This window comes from Temnothorax curvispinosus, unplaced genomic scaffold, assembly GCF_003070985.1.
Source record: "Temnothorax curvispinosus isolate PA1 unplaced genomic scaffold, ASM307098v1 QBEX01006881.1, whole genome shotgun sequence".
Classification (NCBI taxonomy): domain Eukaryota; kingdom Metazoa; phylum Arthropoda; class Insecta; order Hymenoptera; family Formicidae; genus Temnothorax; species Temnothorax curvispinosus.
In genome coordinates, this window is record NW_020216661.1 from 209,046 (window position 1) to 227,435 (window position 18,390).

Genomic DNA, 18,390 nt, shown 5'->3' on the forward strand with positions numbered 1-18,390 from the left:
TACCGTATCTTCCGTCTATTGAAAGCGATCCTCGTTGCTCGCTTCAGTTTTACATCAAGTGCTCGCGGTTGTATGTACATACATGTATAAAAAATAGATACATGCATATTCGGTATTCCCACTTGTTGAATTTTACAAAGCAGATTAGGAATTTCCACTGATGAAATACGAGACACCATTTTGGCCTCCAACGTTCACAATTTGTCGGACGTAATATAGCGACGATATATTGTAACAGTCTCCAATTAATTAATCTGATAACTGCGTGTAATATTTTACGCGTATTTATTTGAGGCTAATATACGTAACGTGATTTATACGTAATTATCGATTTTATGTACATTTCTCTTCTATTTTCACATATTATAATACACACGATAGTACACACGATCGACCGCATTAAAAGTTCTCCCCGTCGTTTTTGCTCTCTTTCTTCTTCTCAAGTAAAATGTCTCTATTTTTCTGACACCACCACTATAGATAATACCAAATCATTGGTATAAAAAGGAAAGTGTCTCATACAGAATATATATACAGCGTACGTATTTCTGCAGAGATAAAGTACACATTTTGTCGCTATTCATTCGAGTATCATACTGTTTCTTTCTTCTTCGTTTCTGTCTCATCGATATTGACTTCGCTAACTTCGAACTTGTCAGAAATTTCGTAGGAATGATTCTCCGGGAATTTTTCTTCGATACGTTGTTTCTCCGTGCTGTTCAATTTCCTCTGATTCGTGTTGCCGTTATTTACTTTCAATAAAGTCATGATACCCCAGCAGCTACTTGTGGATTTGTCGGCAGTCTCTAGCGCGTAAATCGCGTCGTGCGACATCGAAATTATGCGATTCACCTCATAAAGGTTTACATTTTTGCAGACGTTCAACGTCGTTTCTAAGGGATTGGTAATATGGAGTGCCGAGCGTGACGGTTTTCGAATCTGCGTACCCTCGCGAATGCATATCCCATACACATTAAAATCGAACGTCGAATAATACTCGAAGAAACCATGCAGAAGCGTCTCCAGAGTGTCCTGATTCGGCTTATATTTGTAATCGGCTGGCAATTTGTTAATATCCCGTAAGAAAGTGCAATCGATGCCATTCTCTGCGCAACGAATGTCACTGCGCGCTGTGCGAGAGAAAAGAAGATGCACGTTACTGGCTGGACGTTATATGTTATATAACCCTTTTATTTATGATAAACGTCACTTACTTGCATACAATTTCAACGTTTTTAAGGACGGCAATATTTTCTTCTGTTGTAAGTAGAACAGCACCAGCAACGTAAGAGGGAAGTTTGTTATCCATTGCCCCGGTACATCGGACGTTATTTCCTGACTCTTCGCCCATACCCGTATCGCTATAACAAGCGGTCTTACCCGCCAATCTATCTCTCCGTACAAATTTAATAATTCGGTCATGTATATGGCAGTCCTGAAAGAGATAACTCAGTATTAAGGGTTGTATATATCTTATTTTTAAAAGAAATACTTTTCAACTTACATATTTGTCGCACTTAAGTCACATTCAGTATGCGTGTAGTCGTAGCGGAATTTAATTATAGGTACTCGAGCCTCCAGGATCTTTCTTACATTGAAAACTCCAGGGATGAAGTGCTGCATGGTATTCGCAAGTATTCCCAGAAACTCTTTTGTTTCAGTCCTATCGTTATGCCTCATAGATTTCGAGTGAAATACTAATCTACTCGTGGCATTATGCTGTAAATATTACACGTCGTTGGCATTTAGTATTACAAGTACGTGAGTAGATTTAACTGATTCAAATATCGTTTATATAATTTACTTCTTCACTGTCGTCGGGAACAAGAACTAAATCAAGATCACATCTTTTCCTTCCGAAACCATTTACAGAAGAGCCGAATGGCAGAACTTTCATATTCTGAAATAGCCGAGAGAAGTAGTGCTCTAAGTGGTGAGCGGTGTGAAATCTTAGTCTTACTTCTAAATCAGTCAGTTTCAGCGCCTCATAGAGAACTATTATCTGTCCTGATATCTGCGAAACGGAGATTACGAGTTTTACAGGGCTAAATGTCTCAGATACGTCCCACTGTAACATAACATAACTATAATAATGTTAAAGAAACCTACCGATTTCGCGTTATATAATAGCTTTACAATTTCCTGGTCAGTAGGCAACGAACAACCATTCTCCACAGACAGGGTTGTCTTTTTCTTACTATTTCTCTGTAAAGCAGCAACTTGTCCTTTACGGAACCACAACACCGACGATTTTACGGGAGCAATGTAATCTCCGTTTACAAAGGAAGCAGACGACATAACTTCATTTATCGACGATATGTCTTCAAACTCGACCAAGATATAATTCTAAACGTAGTCAAACAATATAGTATATCTTTATAACCGTATTTACGTATTAATATCGCATATAACTTTGGATAAATATTGAGCAGCACCTGACATACATGCTGACTATTTATTTGATAGTGATGCATACTCAAGACGTCTCCAAACCGTGAGCAATAGTTATGGAGATCGTTGTGTGATTTCGATGAGTATACTTGTATCAATAAGCTTCGACATGCCTGGTTTCTTCTCTTGATGATTTCAGCCTCGAGTCCGACCGCTTCTGTATCTGTAAACGTGCCAGATGGAAATATAGATTGTCCTAGTGCGGAAAAATATAAATAACCGTGAAGAGAGAAGGATTTAATAGATATTAATTCATGCTGCATCCAACACAATTACATTAATAAATTTCTCTGAAGAGAACTACATAATATTTGCGAGCTTATAGGTTATATATTGTAAACGTGTCATGTGACTCACTTTGTTTATTGTTCCTGTGTTGCAGGATGGTTGACGATATCGAGAGGCGATTGCGCGATTTTAATCTATTCGTGCCCATCATGAACTTTTTGCAATAACAGTGATTTAATAAGGAAAAGGCATTCGAATTAGCACGGCTAAAGAGCGCCATTTTTAAATGTGCGCATAGCACGTGTGCCAATACTGCCAACTGCCGCCCACGTGCTGCCAATGCAAGTAGTCGTATCTTACATTTATTAGAAGATAATGCGGCTGCTTCAACAGAATATGTTCCTTCTTTAATTTTTTAAATTAAGAATGTACGTAGTAAATGCCACCTCTTGTCCGATTGTTATCCTGAAATTTTGCCGAGAATCTTTAAACTTTTCTCGGTCCTATACCGAAAGTCGGTAATTATCCGCGGTCGATAAACAAATTCGATCTGTATACACTTGACAATCAGTAATAAAAGCTTGATGCATAACGAATAACACAGGCAATAGATTTTCAATCTATCAGAATCCGTATCAATGTTATATTTGTGTATTTGACAAAAATATAAATCTCATTATACCTATACTTTTATAAATTTTAAGATTGAAATAATAAATTAAGTTAAGCCTCGTATTTTCAAAGCAAAGTGGAAAAGTTGTAGGACAATAAACGAGTAAGATAGGATATTATCGCATAAAATATGATTTATTATCATCTAAACAGATAAGATTTGATGGAATGTTTCCAACTGCACAGAGTTTTCTTCAGTATTCATTGGTTCCGCCATTTTCGGTTAAAGCCAATGAGTGTAAAGGGGGGAGGGGGTACTGACCAGACGTCTCAGCGCCCCCAGCGGGCCCAGCGGCCCCAGACGGTTGCTAGAGGGACTCTACTTCTACTTGCAACGGGCGGCCGCCGCACTAGTCGGCACTAGTTTGACGTTTCCGTCACGATCGAGTGAGCGCGAGCGCTGAGCCGAGCGGCGAGCGGCGAGCGGCGAGCGGCGAGCGGTGCGCGATCGCAAGCAGCGGCGGCGGCAAGCAGAAGCAGCGGCAAGTCGTCAGACGTCAGACATCAACCGTCAACCGTCAACCGTCAACTCGTCAGTGTCAGTCCGGTTAGTCTCGTCATCTCGGTTTGTTTTGCGCGCCTACGCGCTTTCGGCGACTACGGCCGGGCCAGCGGCAACACGTCGACGATCCCCTCGACGTCCCTTCCCTCACGAGCGACGGTCGTCACACCATCGTTCGCCTTCTCATCTGTATGCCTTGCGTACGCCCCCACCGTTGCCGATTTTCCATGAGTAAGTTATTTATTGATTTCGAAAAGGATACTCTTAATAACTCGCGTCACGAGTCACACGAGTGTCACGACGACGACACGACCGCGACGGTGACGTCGGGAGGGTGTATCCGTGACGACGGCGCCGGCGGCGGTCTCCGCGGTCTCCGTTGTCTCCGTTTTCCCCAACGACGGTACCGCGGACCGCGACGTCGAAACGGAGGCTTCTCGTTTCTCGTGCCGTCCGGCCGCACGTTGTGCATCGCGATATGTAATCTCGTGCCACAACGCTCGTGACGCGAACGTATACCGTGAAATCGGTCCGTGCGCTCGGCGGTCCGCTTCGAGGTCTATTTCGAGTCTTAGGCCCGATTGTTCTAACCTGTTGGTAAACTAACTAATAGTTAAATCATATATATGTCTTTGTTTATCCTTTACCTTAGACAAAGATAGACATATGATTTAACTATTAGTTAGCTTACCAACAGCTTGGAACAACCGGCCCTTAGGATGGGTATTATCCCGAAGTCGCGTGTATGAAATGGCAGGTTGATGAATACCTGCACACCTGCACACATGTGCGATGTGCATCGCAAATGTGCAGTATATATGTAATGTGTACCGAGCGAAACGGGAAACGAGATCGTGGAAACTGGATTAAATCGTTCCCGCGGCGATTCATATAGTTTCAGTCATTATAAGAATGAGGATAAATCAAGGTCCACGCATCCGTCTCCTTCTACTCTTTTATACTTTGACAGTGTAAAATTATGTGTCTCTTGCATTTGGAACATTACGATATATTAGACGTGCAAGAATAACGTGCCTTTTATCTTGTTTGTAGACGTTTTTTGCTTCTGAGAAATTAAACTCTGCGATATACACGTAGTGATAAATTAAAGACCTTTTTACAGAGTCAGACGTTGAGGACACCAGGGAGTGATAAAAGTCTGATTTTTTTTAATTGACTTGTCATGCCATCTTTCACTGATAACGCTTTTCTTGACAACAACTGCAAAAGTTCTTTATTAGTAACGATGATAGGTGATCTTATCTAAGTCATTATTTAACTGATTGAGATAATGATAGAGATTTGAGAGAGACACGTCTTGGGAGTAATACGCTTGTACACTAGATTTTTTTATGAAACATTTAGTCTTATATTTTTATGCGTGATTGACCAAACGTCTGTTTGTATGCATTACAGATGTTGATATTGTCTTCCCACAGCCATTGGTAATGCAACGATCCTTTCTTGATCTAAAGTCTGCAAGATGGTTCTCATCGTCCAGTTCCAATTTTAGCTGAGATTAATACAGAAATGTAAGCAGCGACTAGATATTTACAAATGACAAAGGGCATTTGTTTTTATATTATTTATAAATAAGTACATATGAAATGTATACGTGTAACAAGTACGTTAATCTGCGTTATTAAAGTATTGCAATATGACGTTATAACGTTGAATCATTATATGAACGTAAAGTAACGCTACACACAACATGCATGTAGATTTAATGCATATATATGTATAGGTTTAAAATCTATTACATCCGTACGTTGTATGGCGTGATACATGTAACGTTACGTTCCGTGAAAATGCATATGATAATAAAAAAAAAAGTATGTAATCCCTATGTCAATGGATTTTAGATGAATGTTGTTATATATATGGAAAATACACGTTGCAATAAAATATACAAATGGATTTGCTTTTGTAGAGCGAAACGAATACGGTCCAGCTTGGTGGTAATGCGGGGATGTGGATCTGCTTTGACCCGATAGGAAGCCGAATAGGCTGGGGTTCCATTTCGTTCGTCGTGCTGTTGTATTGGACCTCTATTACCATCGATGCCAGCCTAACGAATGCAGCCGCGTCCAATGTCCCTCGTAATACCGTCACGTCGGAGATATCGGTACCAGCGTCGGCACATCACGAGAACGACGAATGCAGGAATGTGACCACTGACAATAGAGAGGGTACGATTTCGGGTTCGAAGTGCGATCACTTAGCACTACTTTATCGACGAAATGTGTGACTCTCATGTTTGTACAGGTACTGGACTGTCAGTGGTCAGCCATGGATCCGGTTATCCTCATTCGCCGATAGTGCCTCCAACCTTTCTGTACGGAGCTCTTACCTGCCAACCCTATCAAGGAATTTACGTGAATCACATCTACTTTCAACTCGCAAATGCCTTCTTCCTATTGTCACACCTTGCACCAAGCGGCATACATGGTGTGCTCTATTTAAGGTGCACTCTACTCGTGGGCTGTGCCTTTCTTGCTTTGTGGGGCTGGACAATAGCTTGCTGGCTGGATGCTGCTCTCTGGAATGCTCTCTTTGTTGTCATCAACTTCGTCCATGTATGCACGCTTCTTTACAAGCTCAGGCCTATCAAGTTTACAAAGGAAATTGAAGAGGTAAGCGAAGATCAAGTAGAGGAAGTAATGATGTGAGGGAGTATTAATTATTTACAAAACTGATAGAGAAAAGAACAGGCATAGCACACGTTATTTGACATGGCTCATTTTTATTTATATTTTTCAAAATTATTATGTATCTTATGAATAGGTGTATACTAGAAAATCTTGAGAAGTAGTACAGTACAGTTAGATATATGACTCTATGTAATTTGCTTTCTGTTTGACCGCAGCATCTGTATTATACACAAAAATTTCTGCTTTATTTTTGCACTGTTATTATATTATTACTTAACTATATTATTACGAATGGTACTTAATTAATATTTAATCCCTATCAGAATATAAAATCTGTCTATACTATTTAAAAGAACCTGTTTTTTTAATATTCGTAATTAATGAAATAATAATTAGTAATATATTTATAGTACAACGTAGATAAAGTTTCGTTTGAAATCCTTAATGTGTATTTATTTCAAATAAAAATGTTTCACAGTCGTCTTCTTTCACGTAGGTATACGTTGCAGTGTTCCAGCCATTACGAGTGTCTCGTCATCAATTCAGAAAAGTATTAAACTGTATGAAGATCATTCGCCAGTTGAAGTATCAAGAGGTTTATGCACAAGAAAAAGTGACCAAAGTCGATTCTTTATCATTGGTGCTGTCGGGAAAGTAAGACTGCATCTTACTTAAGTTCTTTAGGTTTATTTGTTGTTATAAGAACTCTCTAATATAACATCATATTTTTATTTTTTTGTTCTTTGTAGACTAGTTGTCTCGCAAAATGGAAGAGCATTGCATATCGTCTTCCCACATCAGTTCCTGGATTCTCCAGAATGGTTTGGTGTCTCAACAGACGAATACTTCCAGGTAAATTGTTCGTCGATATGTTCTTCATATCAGCAAATTCTTTTATTTTAATATCTTTGTCTATCCGACTCGATAATTCCGATATGCCGATATAAATATTTGATATTACGTCATATTTGCTTAGGTGTCAATAACAGCTATGGAGGAATCAAGGATATTATTATGGCATAGAGACAAACTAAAATTAAGCATAATTAGCGATCAATTCCTGCAGGCAGTGTTTGATCACATTTTGGGCAGAGATGTAGTTAAGAAATTGATGCAGGTACAGTTTATTTGTTAAGCACATTTTTTTTTTTTATTACAAAAATATGGAATATCTTCTATATAATTTATTAAATTGTAAAATTGTTAGAAAGCTCTTAATGAAGATTTTCAATATGTATGTGTATTGTTCTATTATATTAATTTTTTTATTTTATAGGTGAGTGAAACGATGGCTGCTAGCAGTCATCAGCAGCAGAATGGGCAGATAATTGGTCTGGGTGGTATTGGAGCCTTAGAAAATGACGCGGATACAAAACTTTTTGTTGTAAAAAAGACTGGTGATAGTCAAGGCATTACTGCTCTCATCAGTCGTCAACTTCAAGGTATGTATGAACTTCTATCTGTAGTTTTTATTTTTACCAACATTGAAGAATTCAATCAAAATCGTGTATGATAAAATTGTTTATCTTTTTTGTATTTGAATTTTTATTTTTATCGATATGCTAATTTTGGGACACCATACATATCTTCTTAAGGCAAAAAAGACTATATCTTGTATATTTTTTTTATTTTTGTCAGCAATCTCTTATAATTAGTAAAATGCACATTTCCCATATTATTCGGGCATGCGCATGTTTTGTATGTATCCAGTTTTTTTTTTACTTTTGTAGTATTCTTGTGTTCTCAACACTTTCATTGTAATTTTAATTTCACGGTAGATATAATTTTGCTCATTATATATATTTTTTCTGGCTTGTCATGTTAAGATTTTCGCTAATGTTTTATACAAATAATGGCTATTTGCGTACATAGACGTATGCAAATCTAATAAATATAAATATAAAGCAATGTCAGACAACATTAAATAAGAACACAATTGATTCTTTTGTTTACAAAGTATGCATGCGCACACTCACACATTATTTTATACCTTTAATCTAATACTCCGTAATATTTTTTATTTGAAAGTAATACGGTTTCAATTATGTCTATTATATTTGTCAAGATGTAATAATGATTTATACGTGCCATAGATTTTTGTATTTATTTATATGCACCTTTTTTGTAATTTTGCATCAACTTTGATTTTGCTTTGGAAATAGAAGAGCGAATGCCGTTGCTGTACACGAATCAAGAAGTACTGAATAACACCCTTCACCATACGAACCGCCTACGTGTACCACCCTGTACATTACTCCCACCCCCTATGTCGTACAACGTTCAGACTTCGTTGTAATATCCTTGCCTACCGATCGTGCAACACTCTAGCACAAAAATTGTATGTGATGTACATATTATGTTCCTGCAATGGATGCATATGTATTACACAAATGTCGCAGAGTAATTCCATTAATTGTTCTTCCTGGATATTGTACCAAGAGGTGAGTTTTTCTATGCCTTCGAAAATTTTTATACATGACAAATACATGTAAAAAGCAATACCTATAAAGCAGATATGTTAAGCACACATGTTTTCAAAAATGTTAATTTTGAAAATTAAAAGGGGAATATAATATATTAATATTTAGAAATTTAGATGCATATTACAAGTCTTAATTTTTATCACATTTACAATTGATTTGACAGTATTATAAAGATATATATTTCTAATATCCATATTACTGTTATTACTACAACTTTCTTATAAGTGAGAAAGTGCAACTGTGGTAATAAGTGATATTTTAGATATGTTTATTTCAAAATTTGTTTATTTGTTATTTGTTTCTCTTTGCATGACTAAAAGTTATTTAAAAAATGTCTCTTAACTTACAGCGGCAGGTGACCCGAATGCTTGGAGATTGGGAAGAATCGAAGAGACTGATCATGAAACACCCGTTTAATGGAATGATTGTTAAATCGATGTCATCCTCGACAGTCAATATAACGTAACACCGGTGTTTTTACATAATGCACGTACAGCAAGCTGATATTTATTGTGACGAAATAATGTGCATATTGAAACTGTGCGTAGAAAAATCGAACATTCTCTTGCCAATTAATAATTTTCCCAGTGGCTAGTCAACCGTATGCGATAATATGAGAAAATTCCATCGTTTTGTAGCGTATGATGAATTCCATTCTAGCTTATAAAGCAACTAATCAATAAGTTTATGCTTCCAGTGTATTTGTTGAGTATATGCTTGAACATATTGAATTTATAAGAGTGGCTATGTATAATTTTACTCCGGTAAAGTATTTCGGTATGTTCTACGATGGATGAATAATGGATTAAGATTTTACAAGTATGCAAGTGTAATGAAATGAGGGTGACATGTTGACACAGCGGCGTAACTTCTGTTTATGCAAGGTCTGTGATGTCGCGGTGGGACTTGATAGAAGTCTGGGGCCTAAAGAAACTGATTCTTTCCCATACCCGGAAATAGTGCCTTTTTACTTACACTTCCTTTCTTAATGTTTCCATGGAGAAAATATGTATAATATACTGCTATATGCGCCATATGACTTATATATATTTATCCAATGTATCTAGTAGAGTTCTCCAAATGTCGCTGTATTACATGTTTGAAGATTCATGTTGTGATACTGTTAAGCAACCGATGTTCACAAGTCAAAGAGGCACAAGAAGTTACGCCATTATTAACGCATTGGACATTACAAAGTACGATATAAAGGACATTGTTGCGAGATTTATATCGCTACATTGCTGCTAGAGACGCCGAATGCCGAATCGCGTATATAACTTTCGATACTTAACGTAAAAAGTTATTATAACGTGATACAAGATAACGTAATTATGATCAATGCATTGATAAACCTAACATCAAGTTGATTATTTCATTATTATTTTATTTGTTTACAACAGTGCGTATAATAATAATTGTTTTATTTATATTTATATACGTGGGTAAGCGAAAGTGAATACTTGACGTTTATGTTATGTAAAACAAATCGAGAGAAGGTGCTTAAGAAATGTCGATAACGTGATCGCGAGTAAAAATAAAGACAGCAATCGGAATAATGAGATTTGAAGTGAAAAAATTTTGCTTTTAATGATTAAAATATTTTGGTAATCAAACTATTGAATAAATAAACACTTTGGAAACAACTTTATTTAATCTTTAGAAATATCGCATTGAAAATTAGAAAACTGTTAAAAGGTATCGATATTAAGCCCACTTAAAGTTGTAATGCATACTTTAAGAAGACTTTTTATATATGTAAAGTCATAGTTCTCTGAACAACACACATACATACATATTCTATTTCGGATATTACCGACAGTTTATCACACGATGTAACACGTATTCTGTATTGTATACAACACACGTATACCGTATATTCGTATAACGATATTTTGAACCGACGATATCATTTTACGTAGCGAAGTACCGAAATGTAGGGAATGCCTTTTGATATGTATAAACGTGAAATGTAGGACCAGATGATCGAGTTAGTATTTTTTGTATATGAACCATCTATAAAAATAGACGAGTTTATTGCTTTCTATGTGAATGTGAATTATATATATTATTGAATCTTTGTTATTATCTCTGATTGTTGTTACGATTATTTTTGTACGTGAACGTGTTTTTAGTATGTAGTTAGGGATAAGCGGAGAATGGCTGATGAGAGTTTGAGAAATTTAAATCATATTGGATACAAATAAGAATGCATATAAAATGGCAGCGCGAATAAAGAAAGTTAGTTTTAAAAATGAAAGTACGTTTATTACAATTATCTGTCTCATTCCTTTTTCTTTCTCTATGTGAAATGTACAACGCAGTATGCGACATAAGGGTAATCGAAGAAGCAAGGGTACGATTTAATAATTCCAGAGCCGGACGCTTGTTTAAAATGGCATATGATACAAATGACAAAACGCCGGAGAATATACGCATTCATTTTTTAAAATAAATTTTCTCCTGTTATTCTCACGTATTCTTCTACAACTTAAATTTAATGTCTTTCTGCTGCAGTTTTCTGCGAGAGAAATGCTAGTTACATTCATATATTATTGTAACAGTAAATAAAAGGAGGAACATCATTTTCCTTTTCCTAACAAAAATACGAGTGAGTTCCTTTTGCCGCACGATTGAGAAGAATGCAGGTAACTGTAGCAGCAAAATATAGCCTATAAAAATATTTACTGTCAATTGAAATCATGGTACTCGGATTATTTTTATTTAATACTTCGCTGTGTGCGTCAAATTCCTAATTTCCTAATGATCAAAATTGTAATTCTTGGAACTTTGAAAAATTTTTGCACGTTCCGATACGTGCAACCTCCTGATGCTTTGTTGATTTTCGTGAGTTTAAACTTTTGTATTAAAATCTCCAAACTTAAAAATTATTATTTTAAACACTTGGAAATTTATATTATTAAAGATACTGCACATATGTATAGATCTTATATGCTTATTAACAATAATTATATAAAATTATGTATATATATATATATATATATATATATATAAAACAAAATTATCTCTTCTCTGTTTATAAATATTATATCTATATATATCGGAGGTAGACATATAGAGAAATGTTTTACCGCCTTTCGTTACGCATGTTTTATTGGGCGCGTTCAGCAGACCAAGCCGCTCAGTAGTAGTCGAACGTGATTGGTTCTTACTTTTAGAACCAACCAATCAACGCAGAGTGTTGATAAGACGAACTCAACAGTTGTGGTGCTATTCCGAACGCAGCCTTAGTTAACTAAAATGCTATAGTGTACGTGACGTAACTATAACATTTTAGTTAACTAAGGCTGCGTTCGGAATAGCACTTGTGTCTACTGAACGCGGCCATTGAGCTTCAAAACGCGTCGGTGTCGCGAGAAAGTGCAGCTGAGTGCAATACATAATCGTAAGGTTGTAAAAAAATAGACCAATCACAGTCGATTATTCTCCTCGCGCTTGAAGAATAATCGAATGTGATTGGTCTATTTTCTTACGGCCTTACGATTAAAATTAAAACTTTATTACGTGCAATGGCCTTTACGGACAATACGGACTGCTATTCGTCGTCGTCGTCGTCGTTGTCCGTTGTCATGCTTTCCGCTTAATTCCGCTTGGCGCGCTTTCCATTCAGTTCGCAGTCAACTAGTCACTAGTCAGTCTAGTCACTGACTATCATCCTCCGTTTTAAGATCAGTGTAGATTCGCATGGTCGTGAACAATTTTTATTAGAAGCAGAAGCGCACAGCCGGCACAGCAGCGCTGAGCAGCGCACAGTGAAGTCGCACTTCGCACTCGCAGTGAAGTCGTGTGATGCATCGCAACACTTGGGAGTGCAAATAACCGAAATCGTTAACAATTCAAGGACAAAGACCGCGATAAGACGATCCGCGATCGACGATCGACGATCGACGATCGAGGTATTGTCCTTCAGAGGACGAACTCTGTCCCGAGTCCCGAGGAAACTTATAAGCTTCAGAAAGAAGGCGATAAGAAGGCTCTGAGAAACGACACGTGGTCGTAAAGAAGAAGAGAAAGAAACGGAGAAAGTTCGACCGGCAATCATACGGTGAGTAGTGTCACAATCGTCATATATATATTCGTCGCTCCGATCGCGACGCGCGATATTCGCGATGCGCGCCACTGTTATTTGTGGTTAGGTTACTCACGTGGCGAGTACGTGTAGCGAACTTCTCTCTCGCTATCAAGACGCTTCAAATACGTCATGTTGATTTTCGAATGTTTGTTTTTTTTTCTTCAGATGGATGACGTATCACCAAAGGCGTATCCACTGGCGGAACAGAAGCTGACCCAAGATATATTGAATCTGGTGAGTCAAGCGTATAGCTACTCACAGCTGAAGAAAGGAGCGAACGAGTCTACGAAGTCCTTGAATCGTGGCCTGTCCGAGTTTATAGTTATGGCTGCGGATACTCAACCACTGGAAATCCTGCTGCACTTGCCACTATTGTGCGAAGACAAGAACGTACCCTATGTTTTCGTGCGGAGCAAGCAGGCTCTAGGACGAGCCTGTGGAGTTAATAGGCCGGTGGTAGCCTGTTCAGTAATGAGCAAAGATGGCTCGCAATTAAAACAACAGATTCAAGACATCCAAAAACGAATTGAAAAACTTTTAATCTAAATGATATCTGTATTTGTTATTTTTACACATCTCATTAGTAACACGTAACATAGATTTATTGCTACTATAAATATTCGACACAAATGAAACGCAGTTTGCAGTTTGACTACTGTGCTATTTATAAAAAAAAAATTATTTTTTACTCATCTCTTTTATGTATGAAATATTTGAAGCATTAATAAAAAGTTCAACAAAAACTTTCATGTTTTCTGTGTACGATTCTAATACTTATGTTGCAAACTATGTGAAAACTAATCTAACAATTAACGCGTTTAATAATTTTAAGAATAGTACGCGTGATTCACCCAAGTTTAATCTTTTAAAAGTTGACATCAATATATTAATTTTAGAATAAACACGTACTATACGTTTATTCACTTTTTGCGTAGCGCGAAGAGTGTAACTGTGTTGCTGATCTCACCGCAACGAAGAAATTAAATAACGAGATACTCATATTGATCCGACAAATGTATCACGCGGAGAGAAATATGTTGGTCATTGGATTAACGGACGTGATAAGCTCGATGGAACAAAACTTGACGGACGTTATTGTACTTGCCGAAAATGCAACGCATTTGACAACACCATTGGACTTTCTGACACGTTTGATAAAGTTAGCGGAGACGAAAGGTATTCCTTACATTTATGCATGTAAGAAGGAACAACTCGGTCGAGCATGTTGTATACCTAGCGGTATAAGCGTTGTTGCTGTCAAGCGTGGACCTTCTTATTTCTCAGAAAAACGTGAAGATATCAAACACGCAATAAAACGAGTATGACGTCAAGAAAATCGAACGTAACTTTGTAATGTTCGTGGTTCAGCTTTCTCTTAACATACGTGAGATCATATCTAATATTAATAAAATTATATTACAAATATTACAATACGTGTATATACATTAATACAAAAAAAATCTACTTTTTGGAAAAAAGATATTAAGTACATGATACAAAAAGTCAATGTAAACGTTAGTCTACGTTTGTGTAACATTAGTGTGGTCCATATTTTTATAAAACCAATTTAAATCTTATACTGTAACATTATAAAATCTAATGGAATATTCTTAGTAAAATAAAATATTCTTACAATTAGATACATTAATACGTGCTAGATATTAATAAATACGTATCACATCTGTGCTACTGGGAGTAATAGCATAGGAGATTACAAAGCATATGTACAAAAATTATATTAAAAAACAAAGTACCAAGTACAATGGAAATCACTCTCGAAAACAAGGCAATACATTGAATTTCCAGTTCTCGTGCCAATCATTATGGTTCTGCTGAGATGCAAACATGGTCTCTTGAAATTTTTCACGCATGTGTCGTTGTGTCTCGTTATTAGGGAAATCTCGGAACCACATTTTTAATTGTTCAGCCAGCTCCTTCTCGTCCGCGAATACCAAACTGTTCTCATTGTGTCTTACTAATTCTGATAAGCTAAACAAAATGCATTCTCTCTCTTAGTAAGCAGATCCACCTGGTACGTACATTAAATAGTATTAATGATAGTATTAATGTACCAATTAAAATTGTATGCGCAAACTGGTAAACGGCAGCCAAACATGTCGACAACTTTCATTGGTAAATCCAGTCCACTGGACGAGGTATGAAGGCATACACCTAAGTCTGCACTAGCTATTTTAAGGACAAAGAGTATTTAAAACATTCCGTCAAAAGTGTTTTATAAAAAAGAATTTTATGTTAGACTTAAAAAATCAATTTTTAATTAGCACGAATACGCAAATCCGCGAATACCTAGTATTTTGGGATAATCCTCATTCTCAAGCCATGGCGTTTTTACTGTGACGTGTTGCCAATTTTTTAAGTTAATGATAGCCATGTAGAAGTCCTTTAACGGCCCTTTGCCCGTTATCGCACAGATCAAATCTGGCAAGTTTAACTCGCTAGCCTCGCACGCGTCTTCGTATTCTATAATAAAAATTACGTATGTGTACGCCCCTTTAATCCGTGCACACTTGTACGACAAGATTACGCGAATAAAACAGATTCACCGAGATTCACCTTGTAAGGCATTTAACAGAATTGAGAAATCCTCATCCTCGGTCCAACTAGTGCTAGATACAATAAAGCCGAATCTTCTGGGCGAACAAGGTACTGATAGATCATATTTTTCAGTTAATTTACACAGAAACTCATCCTTCTCTGCCACAGTTATTGGACGAAAATTATCTGTTGGTCTATCATACAGGATTTTTGCTCTGTAATTAAAAAAAAACGAAAAAAAAATGAGTAAGCCGACCTAAATGTTTCTAACTGTAATAGATGATACTAACTGGATAGCCCATTTCTTTTCCAAATCTTCCTTCATTGCTTTGGTGACGCAGAAATTATTCTTTGCTCTGCGGCCAAACGTCGTCTCGATACGTCTCGCCAATCTAACTAGGACATGGTTCTCTCCCAGACTCAGGGCCATCAGTGAATGGGCATAATTATGCCAATCGATCGTAAACTGCGCTTGAATTAGAACGCAATAAAACCAGCATACCGGAATAGTTGGTATCGCAGGTGGATTCTGCGTTATCAGCGAATCCGATATGCGTTTGCGAAGTAACAACCATGAAAGATCAGCCGTTTGCCATACCACTTTTACCACGTAACAGAGAAGACGTGGCACGCCTGAAATAACAACAAGTACGATATTGTTATCGCTCGAGATCCATAAACAAATACGAGTAAACAGAAATCTGTGAAAGGAGCGACATAAAGTGTCCGCGTCGTACTGTTTTGCAAGTCGGGAGGCGGTCGCAGGTAGTGGAGCCGCACGCGTGCATTCTCGCTGATTTCCCTCCGCGGTGGCGAGCCAGGGTAACCTACAACATCCACGGTGAAGCCTTCCCGTGCGAAGGAGATCGCGTGGTATTGCATTCGCGGACTTCTGCCGATATCACCGAGCACCAGCACGCAAACATTCTTGCCGGATTTGAATTTTTTCAGATAGACGTTACGAGCAACAAAAAGAACCAGCGGGAGCAGTAGGAATATCAGCGTCAACATTTCGAACGAAAACGACGGAGCGTGTCCTAGCGTGACCTGCGTCGGCTGCGTGACTCGTGATTCCAGAGCATTCCAGAGTTCCGGCGGTTCAGACCATTCAGGGCGTTCGCGCGGCGGACCGTCGAGAATCGCTGGTCGATTATCTAAAAAATTATAAATTATTACGAAAGAGATGACAAAATAAGTATAGAACGTGTGTAGTTTAGCTGCGACGAATCCGCTGCAAATAATAAAACCGTTGAGCAGTGAGCTTTGCATCGGATTCTTTCCCCGTGTTCTTTTTCAGAATTCGCTTATAAAATCCGACTTGGAACGATCTGTAATGTATGTATAACCGCGGTCAGAAAAGACAGCTAGCTTTGTGTTGTGTCCACGATGTTAGAATCGCTCCAAAAGTCCAAAATCTCAGACGGAGAAAGAATTGACCACGCACATTTGAACACGTCGGCCGATTAACCATTGCACGTTGCGCGTTGCGCGTTGCGCGTGGTCAATACGTTCTGGTTCTCCCGTCCGAGATCGTGAGACGCGACTGACGCGAGTGACGCGACAATATCATACACGTCAGAGAGAAACCTGAGAGAGGCCATCCCGGTCTTTTTCGTGTGTTGCTGTGTTGCATTTTCCGACGCGCCGCCTGAGAAAGTGCAACTCAACTACGTCGTATCGCTCGGTAACCGCACATGGTTTGCGTCCGTGCTAATGTCTGAACTAGCCAGCTGGAGGGGATATTATTCTGGCCGCGGCGGCCGCGCGCTCGGCCGGCCCGGGAGTTGCATCTGATTGCACCTGTTGATGATATTTTTACCTTATTTTATATTATATTTTTTTTTACCTTATTTTATATTATATTTTTTAAATATAGATAAATCGCGCAAAAATATCTGTTCCGCGTAAACAGCCACCGTCGCCTCGATATCCCTCACGTACTGACTGTTACTACGTTTATGCGAGCGTTACTTCTGTAGTAACTTACGATACGTCCGTCGCGTAAACGGGATTTTGTAGTAACTTACGATACGTTACTCCGCGTAAACGAATGATATATCGTAAGTTACTACAGAAGTAACGCTCGCGTAAACGTAGTATGAGGGAGTTACGTAATCGCCAGGCTAATGATCACTACGTGTTCGCGATATATGTATATAACACTCGCGTTTCGAGAGACAGCTACGTCGACCAGACACCACCGAGACAGAACGCAGAACGTAGAATACAGCCAGTTAAATCTGTGAAAGTTAACGAAAGATTCGGCATACGTTGTCTTTTATTGTTCGTTGAAAGTTTTCGGTATTTTTGAACCGGCCGCGGTCGCGCGCGTAGGCCGTGACGTCATGCGCCGCTCCGCGCTGCCGGCGCGGCGGATCGATACGGTGACGGTGATGTAGTAGGCAGTGTAGGCACCTGCGCAGTCCGTACTAGCGGCGTGACCGTTGAACTCGAAAGCTCCGTACCTCGAAGATCGGCGCGTTTTCAACGTTGTTTCTGGCGATGAGCGGACTTGTCACTTGTTTCCGTCAACGCTCGGAGTAGTGTTACCTGCGTGAGTGACTCAGTTATCATTCTTCCGAGGAATCTCGCACCGGTAGGAAGTGTTTGTGCTTCGCGCGCGCTCGTCACCGACGTCACCGTGCTTCGTGCTGTTTTCGGAACGCGCTCGTTTCGGTGATTGGCATTCCTGCTTCCTCGTTTCGCGGGCCGCGGGAATACGCGCTACGCGATCGAGTACCGCGCGCCGTGTGCCGT

General features: G+C 38.5%; 4 protein-coding genes across 13 annotated transcripts; 2 read left to right on the forward strand and 2 right to left on the reverse strand.

The window, feature by feature from the left end:
- Nucleotides 1–9: 9 nt before the first annotated feature.
- On the reverse strand, nucleotides 10–3,007 carry LOC112456482 (poly(A) RNA polymerase, mitochondrial-like). 4 transcript variants are annotated; one of them, XM_025019063.1, is made up of 7 exons: nucleotides 2,809–3,007; nucleotides 2,445–2,614; nucleotides 2,137–2,346; nucleotides 1,805–2,068; nucleotides 1,505–1,719; nucleotides 1,215–1,435; nucleotides 10–1,130 (listed from the first exon to the last, which is right to left on the reverse strand). In XM_025019063.1, exons 1-7 carry the CDS (start codon nucleotides 2,957–2,959, stop codon nucleotides 592–594), a joined length of 1,770 nt encoding a protein of 589 aa, XP_024874831.1. In that variant the 5' UTR covers nucleotides 2,960–3,007; the 3' UTR covers nucleotides 10–591. The 4 variants fall into 4 exon arrangements, with proteins under 4 accessions (XP_024874831.1, XP_024874830.1, XP_024874832.1 ...); XM_025019062.1 differs by having other exon boundaries at nucleotides 11–1,130; nucleotides 2,436–2,614; nucleotides 2,809–3,006; XM_025019064.1 differs by having other exon boundaries at nucleotides 14–1,130; nucleotides 1,805–2,014; nucleotides 2,110–2,346; nucleotides 2,436–2,614; nucleotides 2,809–3,006.
- Nucleotides 3,008–3,672: 665 nt separating this feature from the next.
- On the forward strand, nucleotides 3,673–11,031 carry LOC112456465 (blood vessel epicardial substance-like). Of its 3 annotated transcripts, none has more exons than XR_003040964.1 (10): nucleotides 3,673–4,084; nucleotides 5,270–5,385; nucleotides 5,784–6,042; nucleotides 6,119–6,486; nucleotides 7,001–7,158; nucleotides 7,254–7,356; nucleotides 7,481–7,621; nucleotides 7,781–7,946; nucleotides 8,667–8,945; nucleotides 9,337–11,031. XR_003040964.1 is itself a non-coding variant. In XM_025019010.1 (9 exons), exons 3-9 carry the CDS (start codon nucleotides 5,823–5,825, stop codon nucleotides 9,402–9,404), a joined length of 1,224 nt encoding a protein of 407 aa, XP_024874778.1. In that variant the 5' UTR covers nucleotides 3,673–4,084; nucleotides 5,270–5,385; nucleotides 5,784–5,822; the 3' UTR covers nucleotides 9,405–11,031. The 3 variants fall into 3 exon arrangements, 1 of the variants encoding a protein (XP_024874778.1); XR_003040965.1 differs by lacking the exon at nucleotides 3,673–4,084 and adding an exon at nucleotides 4,644–4,781; XM_025019010.1 differs by lacking the exon at nucleotides 8,667–8,945.
- A 1,621-nt stretch (nucleotides 11,032–12,652) lies between these two features.
- Nucleotides 12,653–13,808, forward strand: LOC112456473 (NHP2-like protein 1). The gene is made up of 2 exons (XM_025019025.1): nucleotides 12,653–13,050; nucleotides 13,243–13,808. Exon 2 carries the CDS (start codon nucleotides 13,243–13,245, stop codon nucleotides 13,621–13,623), a length of 381 nt encoding a protein of 126 aa, XP_024874793.1. The 5' UTR covers nucleotides 12,653–13,050; the 3' UTR covers nucleotides 13,624–13,808.
- Nucleotides 13,809–14,518: 710 nt separating this feature from the next.
- On the reverse strand, nucleotides 14,519–17,178 carry LOC112456472 (chitobiosyldiphosphodolichol beta-mannosyltransferase). Of its 5 annotated transcripts, none has more exons than XM_025019022.1 (7): nucleotides 16,980–17,178; nucleotides 16,371–16,787; nucleotides 15,924–16,266; nucleotides 15,652–15,848; nucleotides 15,385–15,558; nucleotides 15,150–15,264; nucleotides 14,519–15,066 (listed from the first exon to the last, which is right to left on the reverse strand). In XM_025019022.1, the coding sequence occupies exons 2-7, from the start codon at nucleotides 16,642–16,644 to the stop codon at nucleotides 14,847–14,849; spliced, it is 1,323 nt and encodes a 440-aa protein (XP_024874790.1). In that variant the 5' UTR covers nucleotides 16,645–16,787; nucleotides 16,980–17,178; the 3' UTR covers nucleotides 14,519–14,846. The 5 variants fall into 5 exon arrangements, with proteins under 5 accessions (XP_024874790.1, XP_024874789.1, XP_024874791.1 ...); XM_025019021.1 differs by having other exon boundaries at nucleotides 16,881–17,178; XM_025019023.1 differs by having other exon boundaries at nucleotides 17,078–17,168.
- Between the last annotated feature and the right edge of the window lie 1,212 nt (nucleotides 17,179–18,390).

Coding starts and splice junctions, on each gene's coding strand:
- LOC112456482 (XM_025019062.1), bottom strand. CDS start 2,959: ATGGCGCTCTTTAGCCGTGCTAATTCGAATGCCTTTTCCTTATTAAAT. Junction 2,347..2,435: donor ATAGTCAGCATGTATGTCAG/GTGCTGCTCAAT, acceptor GACTACGTTTAG/AATTATATCTTGGTCGAGTT. Junction 1,720..1,804: donor TTCCCGACGACAGTGAAGAA/GTAAATTATATA, acceptor TAATATTTACAG/CATAATGCCACGAGTAGATT.
- LOC112456465 (XM_025019010.1), top strand. CDS start 5,823: ATGTGGATCTGCTTTGACCCGATAGGAAGCCGAATAGGCTGGGGTTCC. Junction 7,622..7,780: donor TAGTTAAGAAATTGATGCAG/GTACAGTTTATT, acceptor TTTATTTTATAG/GTGAGTGAAACGATGGCTGC. Junction 7,947..9,336: donor CATCAGTCGTCAACTTCAAG/GTATGTATGAAC, acceptor CTTAACTTACAG/CGGCAGGTGACCCGAATGCT.
- LOC112456473 (XM_025019025.1), top strand. CDS start 13,243: ATGGATGACGTATCACCAAAGGCGTATCCACTGGCGGAACAGAAGCTG.
- LOC112456472 (XM_025019020.1), bottom strand. CDS start 16,902: ATGCAAAGCTCACTGCTCAACGGTTTTATTATTTGCAGCGGATTCGTC. Junction 16,267..16,370: donor GCCTCCCGACTTGCAAAACA/GTACGACGCGGA, acceptor TTGTTATTTCAG/GCGTGCCACGTCTTCTCTGT. Junction 15,265..15,384: donor GGATTATCCCAAAATACTAG/GTATTCGCGGAT, acceptor TCCTTAAAATAG/CTAGTGCAGACTTAGGTGTA.